Source organism: Podarcis erhardii (genome assembly GCF_964252035.2).
Source record: "Podarcis erhardii genome assembly, chromosome: 10".
In the NCBI taxonomy this organism is placed as follows: domain Eukaryota; kingdom Metazoa; phylum Chordata; class Lepidosauria; order Squamata; family Lacertidae; genus Podarcis; species Podarcis erhardii.
In genome coordinates, this window is record NC_138500.1 from 36,421,432 (window position 1) to 36,437,962 (window position 16,531).

The 16,531-nt window shown below is 38.7% G+C and overlaps 1 protein-coding gene across 2 annotated transcripts in view; it reads right to left on the bottom strand.

Annotated features, from left to right (window-relative positions):
• The window catches only part of CFAP54 (cilia and flagella associated protein 54), a 109,403-nt gene that overhangs the window by 90,505 nt on the left and 2,367 nt on the right, over positions 1-16,531 (bottom strand). For both annotated transcript variants that reach the window (XM_081878172.1, XM_081878171.1), the window contains exons 2-10: positions 14,890-14,995; positions 11,902-12,048; positions 7,034-7,205; positions 6,258-6,316; positions 4,315-4,458; positions 3,333-3,446; positions 3,139-3,240; positions 2,046-2,244; positions 946-1,032 (exon numbers count right to left, since the gene is read on the bottom strand). In XM_081878172.1, coding sequence (XP_081734298.1) covers positions 946-1,032; positions 2,046-2,244; positions 3,139-3,240; positions 3,333-3,446; positions 4,315-4,458; positions 6,258-6,316; positions 7,034-7,205; positions 11,902-12,048; positions 14,890-14,995 — 1,130 coding nt within the window. The remainder of the gene's footprint in view (positions 1-945; positions 1,033-2,045; positions 2,245-3,138; positions 3,241-3,332; positions 3,447-4,314; positions 4,459-6,257; positions 6,317-7,033; positions 7,206-11,901; positions 12,049-14,889; positions 14,996-16,531) is intronic.

A 16,531-nucleotide genomic window follows, 5' to 3' on the forward strand; every position in this document is an offset into this window, starting at 1 on the left:
CTTCCCTTGATATGAGATCCACTCAGCTCACTTTGTTACCACAAGCCTTTTGGTTGTCATTTAAGAATTTTTCTAGCATGCAGTAGGCCGTTCCCATAATGTGCATCACTTGTCACAGGCACAAACTCCAGATGGCTGACAATGCTTATGCTGATCTGCTCTCTGGACACATGATCTAATGTAGCAAGAAATTTAAGGGTAGGATTCAACTAATCAGTCTTGCCAGTGGAAGTGAGTGCAAGGGCTCCCCGCTAGTACAATGGGGTTTCTCCCATGTCCTCCAAAATTGGGTCGACAGGAGGGGGTGGGAGAACCCCCAGAACAATATAGGGGGAAGGAGGAGATCATTCCATCAGACAAGCTAAAAAAATTGCACTGACAGAACAATTGCCATAGCACTATGTTCAATTCCTCTCTAAGTGTCCTGCAAAGTGGTAATGTTAACTGGCTTTCCACCTCAAAGGGGTGTGAATGCAGGTAAACAAAAAAGCCTGTTGTAGAAAATACAACAATACAACAATAGTCAGATTACCATTGGCAAATAATATCATTTTAACACATCCTATCCCCAAACCATCAAAGATACAATCCTAACTCCCTGATACTCATATCTCAGTTTGGCTAGGTTACTATGAGGTTCAAGTCCTTCTCCGCTGTCCTTTGCCAGCACCACTGGTGTGGGGTCTCCACCACAGTGGAGGTCGCAAGATCTGCCATGACAAGCAGGAGGTTACCAGCAGCAGCCATAGAAAATCCTGAAAGATGATGTTTCAGAGTGCAGTCTACAGGATCCCTAACCCCACAAATCCCCTGGCTATGACACAGCGAAAAAAGGACCTCCTACAGCCCAGGCCAGCAGGAACTGCCAGTACTTAAAATGTGGTCTAAGATCTGCCACTTGGTATTGCTCTGTCAGCGTTACAAGAATAAAAACCATTAATTTACCTGTTAAGATCTGTTCCATAAGTGTTGATGTTCCCGTTATAACCATAGAAACAGGGATTAAGCTGCTTCGGGCAGCTACGCCACCACCTGCAATAAAACTATCTTGTTAGCCCTCATGTACTATTTTACAAGATGTTTTAATTATCATATAATTTTGAAATACACTTACTGTACATGTAAGTTTCCTAAAAGAGCAACCTCCCATAACATCTCAATATCTTTTGGTAATAAGAAGGCATGCTCAAATTGCTGATTACCTCCTTGAATACGGTTCATTAGTTATATAAGAATGGTCTCTACTACAAGGATAGCCAAAGAAGTACCCTCCAGATGTTGAACTAAAACTCCCATCATCCTTGGCCACTGTCCATACTGGTTTAACACTGATAAGAATTGTCCAAGAATATCCAGAGGGCACCACACTAGCTATCCCGACTCTACTGAATTCACTAGTTTTTCTTCATTTAACATACTATTTATTTCCCACCTGCTGTCAGATTAGATCTCTCCCCACCAACCACCACCATCATCATCACAGCTGTTGGGGGTTATTGGATCTCAGAAAATACATCAAGAGAACAGTCATAGTTTAACATCATGCTGAAAGCTGAAGTCCAAAGAAAGCAAGAAAAGAAAAGTTCAAAATGTTAAAGTCTCCAATAGGAGAATAATTAAAATTAGATTGATTTTAGTAAAGTTCTAATCCAAATATCCATCTCTCGGTTCACGTTCTTGGTTACTGTGGATTTTGGTAGCCCTACATATATACATGTGATTTCTCCACTGCCTTGCATATGGCTCAGTTTCTTGTGTTCATACTCCCACAGCTTTGAAAAAACTATTACTGTGTCTTATTTTTCTTCCACTCCGATACTAGTTTAAAGCAGAGCACTCTTCAGTCCTAGCACAGTTTGAATTTTAAGAAACAAACATTTTACTTTCTGATATAATGAGTAGAATTTCCACATGCTGACAATGATACTTAGATATATTTAGAAGTTTAACAATTACTTCCAATTTTTGAAAAGTAATAAAAGAATTACATTTGGTTTTCCTTGTTATAATTAGCCAATTTTCTACAGTTAATTTCATCCACTTACCATCAAGAATATCCACGCCTGCAAAAAACAACTCTGAAATGACATCACGAATTTCAATTTCATCAGGAATAGGAGGGCTAGGGATCAGTGTCCGCCTATTTCTATCAAACAAAGCTTCCAAGATGCCAAAAAAGATAGATGAATTACAATCAAATATCTCCATCATCAGCCGTTCTGAGACTGTTCGAGGCCAAGGAAGCTAAATGAAACAAAAATAATCAAGGATCAGATATTTAAAATAGCTGTCGTAAGTAAACATATATATAAAACCATGCTGGAGAGCTTTAAGTTAGACTGTGCACGGATAGGTAAAAAAACAGTTTGAAGTGTGACTTAGCTGGAATTAAGGAAAGCTCTGTTTGTTTGTGTCATATTTAAATTATAAAAATTAAATCTTTATGAAGCAGATTTTTTAAAAAGACATTTTAGGGAAGTGTGCCCATATGTCACGGACTGGCTGGATGCAGAGGAGCACCTGCCAGGGAACCGCCAGGGGAAGAAGGCTCCAAGCCAGTAGACTGATAGTGGGATGACAATGAAGAGGTGGTGTCAGCAGAATAGATGTCAGGGTTTAGTGAACAGTTGATTGTTGGGGCTTCAAATGTACACAGGTCTCTTTATGCACTGACAATCAGCCGGTTGTTGGTGCTTGCAGAGGGCCGTTTTGCCCTTTGAAGCACCTACAGCTAGTAGTAAGGGTTTCAAAGTGCCTTGCAAAGGCTGTGTGGGCATTGCTGATCAGCAGGTGCAAGGCAGGTGAATACCTGGTGAGCCAAATGGAGAAGCCTAGTGAGTTTAATTAAGCCCACGGGGGGAGTTCACTGCACTCACATTAAGGATCTCTGTTCACGGGGGGAATTCACTGCACTCACATTAAGGATCTCTGTTCTTCAAGAAGAGGGTGGCCCAGGAAGGTTGGTCCAATCAAGCGATATAAAAGGTCTCAGTTGAATTCTGAATCTTGTTGATACAAATTGACTCCCTGGAGCTATCCAACGTACTGCAACTCAAATCTGACCATACCTGCTACCTGCCTGGCTAAGTTACCCTCATGGGGTCCGGATCAGGACAGGGTGAAATGGCTAATACATACATGTTGTATATCTTTCATATTATTTTTCACTCTTGGACGAAAAAGCCCCTTTGGTCGTCTTCTGGGTTCAAATACTGATCTTTTGAAGATCATTGCTGCCATCTGACCCCAAAGAGGAGAGAAAAAAAGCATAAATTATTATGTTACATGTTCCACTTCCTTAAATACTATAAATCCCTATAAAATATGAATACCTTCACAGTTGCTTCTTTGAATTTTCTCTTTGTTTCTGTGCTTAATGCTGGTGAACTCATATTTTCCATTTGCTTTAGTTCATCTATTTTAACCAAACCACGACGTGCAAATATCTGAAGCACAATAATATATATATGTAAACTGGAGTGACTATTATTTTCCTGTTAATAAAGGCAGGTGTGGGAATAGGAAGAAATGGCAATACTGTGTCCCCCATCTTGAACTAGAACTCCGCTGACTGCTAGCATTCAGAATTCCAATGCCCATCCTAGAGTCACATTCCAGTTAAGATAGAGAAGAAATCTGGGAAGCTTCATGTGGATCAGGAACAACCAACAACGGCAGTGCTTGGGATCCAGATAACCATTCTAGGTTTAGCTGCCCAAAATTCTGGATTCAGATTACTAAGAAAGTAAGTAGGCAGAGCAAAACACATTATGGAGAATGTTGGAGACAGAATAGGCAGAAAGACTGAACAGAGTAGGCTAGAGCTAAATCAGATAGACAGATTAGAGAAGAAGTACTTGGATTGCAGGCCCAAAGGTATCAGCCTGTCTACAACAGAAATAAGTTTTATGCTGCAGGGATAAAATGTTCCTGTATGGCAGTCGTAACTATACAGATAAGGACCAGTATGTTGGTCACTTATTGAAATCAAAACTAACAGTATTAACAGTGCAAAAGGCTGAGAAAAGGGGGAAAGTATACTAAAAATTATAGAGGTAACCTGTCTATTTTATCCAAGCATAAGTCATTTGGAAAATTGCTAGGTTGTGCTCCCATCAAATCAAGATCAATGATCCCAACATCATATACTTATGGACTGTTTTGACTAAATTTGTATTTCTGTTCAGACAAGGAACACAAAACAAAGACAGCACCCTTTATGCACACTTTAATATAGTCTCCCAAGAGCAGCTTGTTTTTACACAAATCCAATATATTTTTAATTATATTTAAAATATGAAGGAAAATCACTACCTCTCCATTTATGCCAGAATAGCAGTCATAATAGCACTGGCAAACAGCAGCATACAGTGTTGCTCTCCATGGCAAATAGTGTACAGCTAAAAGGGGAATCGATGATTCCATACATACACAGGCCCATAATAAATATTCAAGCACCTATTGAAAGAGAAACTGATTATAAATTAAGCCATTAATGGGTGACATCCAGTGTTAGTTATACTCAAAGTAGATCCACTGAAGTCAACGTAATCTAAGCCAATTTATTTCAGTGGGTGTGTTGTGAATATGACTAACCCTGAATATCATTGATTAGTATAAAATATTGCAGGGGTTGACAAATTTTGAAAGGTAACTACTATACTTCTTTTACCTCTTTCAGTTCAAGACTTTAGTGTGTCATAACTGATTAACATTATGAGTAGGTGAGCTAGTAAAAATAATAACTTTTGCAGACTTATGTGCAAAACTGACTCCCCCCACCACACACACATCTACCTTTCTTGCTTACTTTTTCTGGAGTGTACAACTGAGATGAACAAAACTTTGAAAGTCACATGATGATCTTATTGTAAAAAAAATAGCCACTGGGTGGCACTACAGTTCAGTTTAAGGACAACTGAAAAATCTTCCTTATAATCAATCAGTATGTAATTTTCATATTGCAGATTTCAGAATGAAATCTATCTATCTATCTATCTATCTATCTATCATTCTATTTATTTTTACTCTCACACTGTTTTGAAATCAAATAACATATTCATAATAAATATGCCTGGTTAAATAAATAAAAGTATTCCCATTTTCATGCAAGTAAAATGTATAAAAATCAATACTAAGGGGTTTTTACTCAAACAGTACAAGACCACGTTTTAAAGTGTAGTACTGTATTTACAGAGCGGCGGTGGCAGCAGCAGCACAGCCCTTGAGTATTCATTTAAGATTCTTTAGAAACCCAAGGCAGCTAACACCATAGAAAAACCAAACACTATCACATGAGATAATAAACAGAAAAGCAAAAAAACAAAAGCATGGCAAACCAAACAACTTTTAAAAGGCAACATGTTAACAGTTCACAAGATGGTCATGGCAAAAGTCTACTGCCAATTCTTCATTCAGTGTCTAAATGCTGTAAAGAGGGGCCAGACAAAATATTCTGATAATCTAGGTGGACAGCTAGATTGATACAGAAAAAGACAGTAATTACCCTGGGGTCCCAAATCATTTAGAGCAGCCTCTATTTGGCCCTTGGGGTTCTCCCAAGGTTTTGTCCTCCACCTAGGCCACACCATATTTTCCAAAGCCACACCCCTCAATGGCTCTGCCACCTACCCTCTTTTCTGGCTGGAATGTATTCTTAAACAGTGTTAATGCCCTCATCTGGAGGGAGAAGTGTGCATGTGTAGGAACCTCTGGACTTTGCATGGCTGGTATATAGTCTACTGTACAAACATTAGGAATTGTTATACCCACTTTTTGCCTCTGCCCTTGACTGCTACTAGCCTGTGGCCCCAGAAGACTGCTCAGAGAGTAATGCAACCTTTGGGCTAGAAAAAGTTCCCCACCTCTAATACACAGCATGAAAACTAACAACTATCACTCTGAACTGAGCCTAAAAGTTAGGTGCCAGTGAAACTGGTACATGCTCTACTTGTGAAGGTATGCTGAAATTCTATGGGCAATGTCTATTGAAATCTCAAAAGCCAAAACCACTGAACGAACAATATCAGATTTAACGTTGCCAGTTTTCTATACTTTATTTATTCATTCATTCATTTAAGCTAAGAACATCCTTTAAAACACACACACACACACACACACACACACACAATCCTCACAAGGCAAACACAAGCTAAAATGTTACCAAAAACATGCAGAACAGTAACAATCTGAAAAATTAATATATCTTGACAGACACAGGAAAAGAGACAAATACTTCCAAATTTATCTTGCCATACCTTAGAAGATTGACCTATGGTCATTAAATGCCTACAAATGGTATACATGTGGATTGTACCTGCAAGGACAAGTAAATTATTTTAAAAACATATATAGCAATGTGTGCATCTGTGTGCATGCTTATATATATTATGCTGAGCTTGTGGACTATCCTTACTCTCACCTCAACTTGGCTTTTCTTTATTCAACTTATTCAATATATATTCAATATATTCAACTTATTCAATATAAATTGTAAGCTACATGTATATATGTATAAAACCTGCTCCAGTGAATACGGTGAATGGACATAAAAAATAACACCTATAGGTTGTATTGGCAAAGCTTATCTAGCAGAAAAAAATTCATATTAAATGGTTTCTAACTTCTTTGAAACTTACTTATGAAACCTTGTCAACCATTTCATGACTCTAATAATCTCAAAAAATTTATTTCCTAAACTTTGGGAACCGAATTCCCTTATATGAAAACAATGCCCTGTGAAATATTTTACAGTGTATTATATATTATATTTTACATGCTTATAATTTTTTTAATTTAAAAAACTATAGTGCTCTGTCAGTACTTATCCATCTACATTAAAGCTATCAGCCCTCAGCTGCCTGAATAATAAATAATTTGCTTCACAGTGAAAATTCAACCCAAAATGTAAACAGAAACGTCAAAACTAAAATTCCCCATGAATTTTATATTAGGGAGGGAGCTCTAAAATTAAACACTCTTTTAATCTTGACAGCTCTCCAACAGTATTTAGAAAGTAAAATTTGTGACATACCATTGTAGACAAGCCAACACAAACGTTCATGTGGCAAAGTCATCTGCATGATCAGTTGCAATATGGACAGGAGTCTGAAACATGTCTTCACAGATTCCTGATTCAGGAGGTCCTCATCATTATCACACACCAATTTGTAAATGCAGATATTCCTCACTTGCAAAACATGGAACTAAAATGAATAATCAGAGATTGAAATGACGTAATTCTTCAAATCAAAATGTGAATTTAGCACCCCACCCCATAACTCACCCTTCAGCCACTCAGCCAGAGGACATATTTCCCCAGCTCTTTCACAACTGTGCCACTCAGCACATTCACTCCTAGGTCTTGTATGAAATTCCCACCACTGTCTACCCCATGCTTCATTGGCCCCTTCTTCACTAGCTTGTTTCCCTTGTGCTTTTTTCATCCAATCGCTGCCTTTTAGCTAATTAACTACTTTCTACCATAGCACTTAGGGACGCAGGTGGTGCCTAGGAATTGCCGATCAGAAGGTTGGCGGTTCAAATCCCTGTGACGGGGTGAGCGCCCGTTGCTCGGTCCCTGCTCCTGCGAACCTAGCAGTTCGAAAGCACATCAAAGTACAAGTAGATAAATAGGTACCGCTCCGGTGGGAAGGTAAACGGCGTTTCCGTGCGCTGCTCTGGTTCGCCATAAACAGCTTGGTCATGCTGGCCACATAACCCAGAAGCTGTCTGCGGACAAACGCCGGCTCCCTCGGCCAATAAAGCAAATGAGTGCCGCAACCCCAGAGTCGGTCACGACTGGACCTAATGGTCAGGGGTCCCTTTACCTTTACCATAGCACTTAATTTAAGCAATGGCTTCATGGCACAGCACTTAAATTTAAACAAGGACTCAATGAAACATCCTCAGAACTTCAGTCTCTAGGACAGTGTTTTTCCACAGCCAAACCAACATTCCACTTCCAGCACAGCAACTGTTCTGATAAGGTCCTTGCTTGTTTGTTTTCATGCATTTGCTACTCATTTGGTGTGACGGATTCACACTTCTTGCCTGAAGCTGGTGCCTCTGAAGTGCAGCAGACGCCAAAAGTGATCCATTTTCAGCACCTGTTAAAAACTTATTTATTCACTCAGGCCTTTGGCAGCCATGCATACTAATTTTTGTACTTGGAACTGTTTGAGAATTTGTCTGTATCATGTTTTATTTATTCTTATCTTATTTCATCTATTAAAGGTATTTTAGATGGTTGTAAATTGCCTTAACATTCTTTGAATAAAAGGCAGTCTATAAATGATTCAAAGAAGATAAAGATATATATTTCTGTCAATATAAAGTTATTCTTCTAGCCAAACGCCATGACAAACCCACAGCAACAGTAGCAGTAAAAAAATACAGATCATATACATCCATGATATGAGTCAATATCCATGATATATGAGAGAGGTTACCAGAGACACCAACAAACTCAAATCCAGCTTGATTCATATTAAACCTCCAAATCATCACAACATTCTATAGAAATGTTATTGAACTACTTTTTCATGGGTTTGTTTGTTTGTTAAAGCCAATGCTTATGGGGCCACTCTGTGTGTTACGAAGCTATTAGTGTCACTTAAAAGAAACTAGACCATTTCAGCTATAGTGTACCTGCCTGCTTGTGTGAACAAACTTTTCAGAAAGTGGTCTCTTGGGTGTCTATATAAGGAGCAGGCCAACAGATAATGAGTAGTGTCTTCCACCTGAGGTGACCACAAATATAAAAATTGCCTGCACAGGGGACCTTGCTGCAGCAGTCATCCAAAACTGCAGTGTGAATCATTTGGAAACAGCTCAGTAAAGGTATTTGGTCAAATAGCTAGTTCTAAAATACTGTTGTCGAGTGGTAAAATTGCTGTTTCTAATTAGCTGCGTGTCCCTTCTGGAGTCTATCCATAAGTGCCAATCCCTTAAATGACACTTATTCATGGTCAAAGCAGAGCTCAGTCCTGGAAAATAATAATAGTCTAAAACATCTTGACAATCTGCTTTCCAAAGTTGGTTATAATCCAATTCTATATAGCACAGAGCAGGAAAATATTCAATAGGCATAGTAGCAATTTTTAAAATATACTTTAACTGGGTGTAGTATTGTCAAATATACTTTAACTGAGTGTTGGCCACCCACATTCTGTACGAAGAAGAACCATGTGTTTCAAAGTTTTTTAATCACACTAAATAATAACCACAACAGCAATAATCACCTTCACCCAATGACAAAACATTGTTGTTAGAGAGTGTTCAGAAAAGATGTTGTGAAACAGGAGTAGTGGACCTTTTTGGCCCGGAAGGCCAGATCCTTATCCCCCTCACCGCCCCCCACTCGGAAAGATGAATGGGGCAACATTATTATGACATCAGCTGATTGACAACCTGCTGGCTATCAGGTGCAACAGGTGCAACTATCAGGTGCAACTATCAGTCCTGTGCAACAGGACTTTTGGGGCACTCCAAATTGTCAATGCCTGCAATGCCCTGCCTTTATGATTTCAGGAGTAGAGCAAGTGGGTGTGGCTTGCCCGAAATAGCCTTGCGGGTCACACAGGGAGGCTCAGCAAGCTAGATCAGGCCCATGGACCAGAGGTTTCCTACCCGTTTTAAAAATCTAAAAACTCAGGGAATTTCTCAGTACTGAAAATGCTAAGACACTTTTAGGATACTAAAAATGTTCCTTTCATCTAATAAAAAGAAGTGATACACAGAAACAATCTGTATTGGGCTTCAATTTACCATAAAGGCAAACAGTGTTTGTTGTAATTCCCTAAACTAGGATATTTGGTTACCAAGAGAGTACAAAATATCTTCCACCTGAAATCAGAGAACATCATGTTGGAGCACTTTAGACCTACATTTTAGAGCAGGGGGAAAAATTTGGGTTCATGTATCACATTATTCTACAGCAAACAGCTGGTTTCCAGTTATGAAGTTTCAAAGTGAAATCCTTAGTATCTGCTTTTACAACAGGAAGAATAAATAATATCCTAGGAGAGCTTAGATCCCAAATGTTTTTCAAAAACATTGGCAAACTCTTTTAACATATTTATTAGATGAAATCATAAAACGCCCAGAGGACTAAGAATATGAATAATCAGTTGTTTTTTAAAGGATGGTTATGCCGATCCTACAACGTATATGCTTGCTAATTTCATTAACATAGTTGCAAATGTAAGATTTGTCTCAATTCAGTAGACACTTTGCCCACAGCACACAGTCAGAATGTATGAAATGTATTTTTCGTACATGCAAGTCTGTATAAGATTCTCCTATGAATGAGCAAAAACGCCCAGACTAAAGAACTGTATTTCTCACACACAGGGTGATGTTGGATGCCACAGATTAAGAGACAGATGTATCATGTGAGGGAGTATAAAGTTAAAGGGACCCCTGACCATTAGGTCCAGTCGTGACTGACTCTGGGGTTGCGGCGCTCATCTCGCTTTACTGGCCAAGGCAGCCAGCGTACAGCTTCCAGGTCATGTGGCCAGCATGACTAAGCCACTTCTGGCGAACCAGAGCAGAGCACGGAAATGCCATTTACCTTTCCGCCAGAGTGGTACCTATTTATCTACATGCACTTTGACATGCTTTCAAACTGCTAGGTTGGCAGGAGCAGGGACCGAGCAACAGGAGCTCACCCCGTCGCGGGGGTTCGAACCGCTGACCTTCTGATCAGCAAGTCAATTGCCCTTCCACGATATAGCTGTATAGAGCTGGCTATATACTATGCCCAAAGCTGAAGCAGCGTGCTTCTGAATACTAGTCACTAAGGAATACTAGCAGAAGAGGGCTATAGCGCTCATGTCCTGGTTTTGAACTTCCTGTTGGCATCTGGGTGGCTACTGTGGGAAACAAGATACTGGACAAGACAGGTCTTTGGTGTGATCTAGAAGGGTTCTTCTGATGTTCTAATGGAAGAAGCTATGCATCTCCATTCATCTCTACATAAGGGCATACAAACATTTGAAACCATTACGCAATTATGAAGAAAATGGAAATGGGGGAGGAAATTAAAGAAGATAGCTTATCTGTCCCATGTCTGCAACAGAAAATGATCCAGTTAATGTGACTTGTATTCACTGTTGTTGCTTTCAGATAACAAATGATATTTAATCACCTTTCCCCCCATATTTGAACTGAAATGAATAGGGTGGGAAAACATAATGTCAACATAATTTACATAATTTATGTAATAATTGAATACCATATTTACTCAAAATTTCCTGGCCAAATTACGTTGCGAAGATTAAGGCACGCATTAGATTTGATGGCACATTTACATTTGCCAGCAAATACTTTTTTTGGTTTCAAGATTCTGAAAATTTAAGTCTGCATTAGATTCGAAGGCGCATTAGATTCGATGATGCAAAAGTTATAAAAATTTGCCTTAACAGACAGTGAGATGAATAACATCATTTTTGGTAGGGGGGAAAACAGAACAGAAACAGTGCAGCAGATCATAAATACAGGGCAAAATGGGAAATGATAATTTCTTACATCCCAACTGCACATCTAATTTCCCTACATATGACTTATAATGTGCCATTATATTCAATAACTGCAAATTAAAGGGGCAGTTTTTTTAAAAAAAATACACCTTTAAATGCTGCTTATTATTTTTTCCTACTCATAGCAATAAGCAAGCACCACAGGAAAAAAGTGTGCAAAAAATATATACACAATTAGATGTAAGTAAAGTATGAATGTCTCTTTAAACATGATATGAGAAGTATCCTTAAGACAGCATGCTGCTGGAGGAAGAATGAGTGGTGTCTGCTGAATATTTAATGAAACCTTGTTAATGCCAAATTATTAAAATATTAAATAGTATCACATTTATTTTAAATCTTCATTGTATATACTTACTGTACGTGCAGCAGTTGGATCTCTAAGTCCCTTTGGGAAAAAATCAGACTTAAATTGATGCACGTCTGATCCAATTTTGTTTAGATTTACACTACAGATTTCCTGAAGATATCGCCCATAGCATTGTGTAAGTGCCAGCTTATATTCCTGAAAAGCCAAAAAAAAAACCTGATTACACACACAATAAATGCATTATTTTAATTTCCATAAAATTTTAAGTGACAAAACATTAAGATTTTGGAACCCAGCTCCTATCAACCCTACACAGACAATGTTCAGGGATGATGGTAATTCCACTCCAATAACATCTGAAGGGTCACAAGTTGTCCATCCTTCTTATAATACATTTACAATGCAATCCTATATATGTCTACTCAGAAGTAAGTTGCATCAAATTCAACAGGACATACTCCCAGGTGAGTACTGTATAAGACTACAGTGGTGCCTCGCAAGACGAAATTAATCCGTTCCGCGAGTCTCTTCATCTTGTGGTTTTTTCGTCTTGCAAAGCACGGCTATTAGCGGCTTAGCGCTATTAGCGGCTTAGCGGCTATTAGTGGCTTAGCGGCTTAGCGGCTATTAGCGGCTTAGAAAAAGGGGGGGAGGGAAAAAACTCGCAAGAACTCGCAAGACGTTTCGTCTTGCGAAGCAAGCCCATAGGGAAATTCGTCTTGCGAAGCACCTCAAAAGATGGAAAACTCTTCCATCTAGTGAGTTTTTCGTCTTGCGAGGCATTCGTCTTGCGGGGCACCACTGTACAGCATGGTAGAGGTGGAGAGAAAGTCTAATCAGTCTTGTTGGTCAATATATCATGGAAAGTATATTGTTGTCATTTATTGTTTCTCTATTTTGTTTCTAATACTGAAACAAACAACAAAAACAATAGCAATTCAACCAAAGTTCAGCACTTTTAGGTAGTTTAGTTCAGTAAAATTTAAGCAAAAGTTAAATCCTTCCAGCTGTAACAACTGTCTTTATTCAACTGCTTAACTTGACTGTGCTCTTTCCAATATGTATGGCTATAACAATCAAGAAAACAAGATTTCCTTTATATCAAAGCATGGCATATATATATATATATATATATATATATATATATATATAAAAGAAAATTAGAAATATTCAATATCTGAACAATTCTAGGTAACTGTGTGGTTTTTTAAAGCTTTGGTAGAAAAAATACATAGCAGTCATGCTAGTGATTCTTAATTTTATTTGCATTTCAGAAAAAAATGTGTTATAAGCTAGAGACCAAGATCTCTTCATCTACCTCTACAATGCAACCACTTCCTGAGCAAATGGAAACCTACACAGAGCATTGTTTCAAAAAAAGGAAGCAAGAACTATAAAACTGAGACTGCAGGTCTCATTTAGGTGCTTGAGTTAAATAAGACACACAAGCTAGGGAAAGGGCATGGCATTCTTTAAGAAGCAAAAACAGATCTTAGATTTCATTGTATAACTCTTATTAATCTGTCAAAAAAGGGCAGTTAATTGATAATATATTGTATTATATACAATTATAATATATTGTAATTATATGCTAGGCTAATGTTTTGTTCCCGTATCAAAAGTAAAAATGCCAGCAACTGAATCATCACCATCATCAATTTGTACAGCATGAGTTTCTTGATAAATCTCCCTCAACATGTGGAATAAGACTAACTGCAAGTGAGGTTAATTCAAGTAATGTGATCAGACACACACAATCCTTCTAACAGAATTCTTTGGGGGGAGGTGAGAGTCTTCTCACTCTACAGAAGTGTTTATACCTTCAGTTAAAGATTACTATATTTCCTTTTCCAGTTTCATATACCTTTAACAGAGTGCCTACCCATGCAGGTGAAAGTAAAGAGTGACGGGGAACACAATTGAAGGCATCTCACTAAATCTTGTCATGAGCTGGGGGGTTATTTATTTATTTATTTATTTATATACCGCCCTATACCTGGAGGTCTCAGGGCAGTTCACAGAACAAAATCAAAATATAAAACTACAAAATAAATACTCAAAATAAAAGCAACCCAATAACACCCCCCCAAAAAACAACCTCACATTTTAAAAGGGCATAGGATGTCAATCAAATCAACCAAAGGCCTGGTTATGGGGTTAACAGTCTACTTTTGATGTACAGTACTGGCCACAAATAGGCTGAAATTTACCTGAGATGAAGAATCTTTTTTTTTTTTAAGTTTATATAGGATTGCACAGTCAGCTATCTTGGGTTGGTATTATGTATTCAAATGGCTTTCAACAACAAGAAATCTTGTGGTACCTTAAAAACAAATGACACTTGATGCTAAATTCATCACCCGCAATTGCATTAAGCTTTTTTAGACATCAAACAGTAGGCACCGAAAGTTCCTATTAGATTAGGACCATGGCACATCAGAAGGAGGGCTACCCATTTGCTAACACAATTTTTTATCAAGACTCCCTGTATACCATGGTCTTATCCAGTTATTACACATATGCCCACTGTTTAATGTTTTAAAAATATTCTTTTAACTTAACGTGACAAATTTAGCATCACGTCTAGTTTGCTAAAAAGACATGAGCTATCATGGGCAGATTGCACTTTACCAAATGCATGATGTATATTCTCAGATGGAAGAATACAAATGCGGATATAGGAGAGAAATTGCTAGACAGTGGTGCCTCGCAAGACGAAAAGAATCCGTTCCGCGAGTCTCTTCGTCTAGCGGTTTTTTCGTCTTGCGAAGCAAGCCCATTAGCAGCTTAGCGGATTAGCGCTATTAGCGGTTTAGTGGCTTTTAGCGGCTTAGCGGCTTAGAAAAAGGGGGGGAGGGGGGGAAAGTCGGAAAAACTCGCAAGACATTTTCGTCTTGCAAAGCAAGCCCATAGGGAAATTCGTCTTGCGAAGCACCTCCAAAACGGAAAAACCTTTCGTCTAGCAGGTTTTTCGTCTTGTGAGGCATTCGTCTTGCGGGGCACCACTGTAAATAATTCACATAACGCATTACTTACCTTCATTTCCACAAGCTCATCACCAACTTTCACAAGTTTTTCATTGTAATACCAATCTGGGAATCGAGGCTTGTAGTTGTTCCAAATATTAAACAAAGTAGTTGCTCTAAACAAAAATAATCACTGAAAGTTATGGACTGATTATTATTTGGTTGTTTAAATAAAGGCAGGAAACACACTGGCAGAAATACATACATACATAATGTTATTTGTATGCCGCCTTTCCACAGTTCAAACCGTGCTCAAGGCAACTTACAACATGAAAAAATACATAACTACAACTTAACAAAGGTAGTCATGAATAATAAATAAAACATCAAATAATACACAACAAAACTGAATTATTTCCATATAAATAAATCACAAGCTCAAAAATAAAGATACAAAAAACTCAACAGCAACTGCAGCAACCCCCCCTCCCTCCCACACACACACACAACAAGAAAACCCAAACACGCCCCCCAGGCCAAGAGTTTTAACCCAACCCAACAGATAGCAGCCTCAGCTTTTGTAGCTGGCGTCAGTCAGGGCCCTGCCCTTCCAGGCCAGGTCAGAAAAGGGACACAAGGCAGGGAACAGGTCTTCCAGGAATCACAGTCCCTATCTTAACATTATACCTGAAACAGGGATGACACAGCCAAATAATTGTCACCAAGCCAAGCACAAGCCACTACTATGGTTTGTTTGGAGCAAAATAAACCATGATCTCTGGTTCAGACATGATGCTAAGTCAAGGATTGGGGTTGTGTCTTAGGATATTTCCGTTCCACCTTAAAAAGGGAGCAGGTTGTTGTGTCACAGCCTGCATATTTCCTGTTCACAGGATGTTTCTGTTTTGTATATAGCTGTTGTTCTCTGTCTGTGCCTGGATACGCAGGCAGGCAGTCATGTTTTTCTTTGTTCTGACCAACGCTGAATAAAGTTGTAAATAATGCTCTCCTGAGTGCATCTTTCGTTGTGCAAACTGTGCTGAAAGGGTGTGCACGAGTGCTGGAATGTGGCAAGCCTTGTGTCGCTAATTGACTGATACTGTTCTACGGGAGATTGATGGATCGTCCGGAATCGACGTGGAGGCATGATGGCCTTTGTCTCCCTGGCAGTATCCCAACAGTGTCTATATTCCACATTGAAAGGAGGGAGCAAAGCAGGTTCAATCCTTGGTTTACCATATTTTGCAACTGGGCCATTGTGTTTGATATTCTCTTTAAATATTCTCTGAAACTCCCAGAATTGAAAGGGCAACCAAAATGATCCAGGGGCTATGAGAAGAGTTACAAAAGTGGGGCTTTTTAATTCAGAGAATATGAAAGAGGTGTATAAAATTAGACTGGATCTATAAAAGGTCGATAGGAGTTTTTCTCCCACTAAAATATAGAGCCAGCAGTCATTCAATGAAACTGAATGTTGAAAGATTCAGGACACATGAAAGGACATACTTCTTCACAAAGTGCATAGTTACGGTATGGAATTTGCTACCAAAAGATACAGCGATCGCCAGCAACTGAGACAGCTTTAAAAAGGTAATCAGACAAATTCAAATATGAGGCAATCAAAAGTTACAAGCCATGATTATATTACCTCCTATATCTGAGACAGTATAATAATATAATAATTTATTATTTATACCCCACCCATCTGGCTG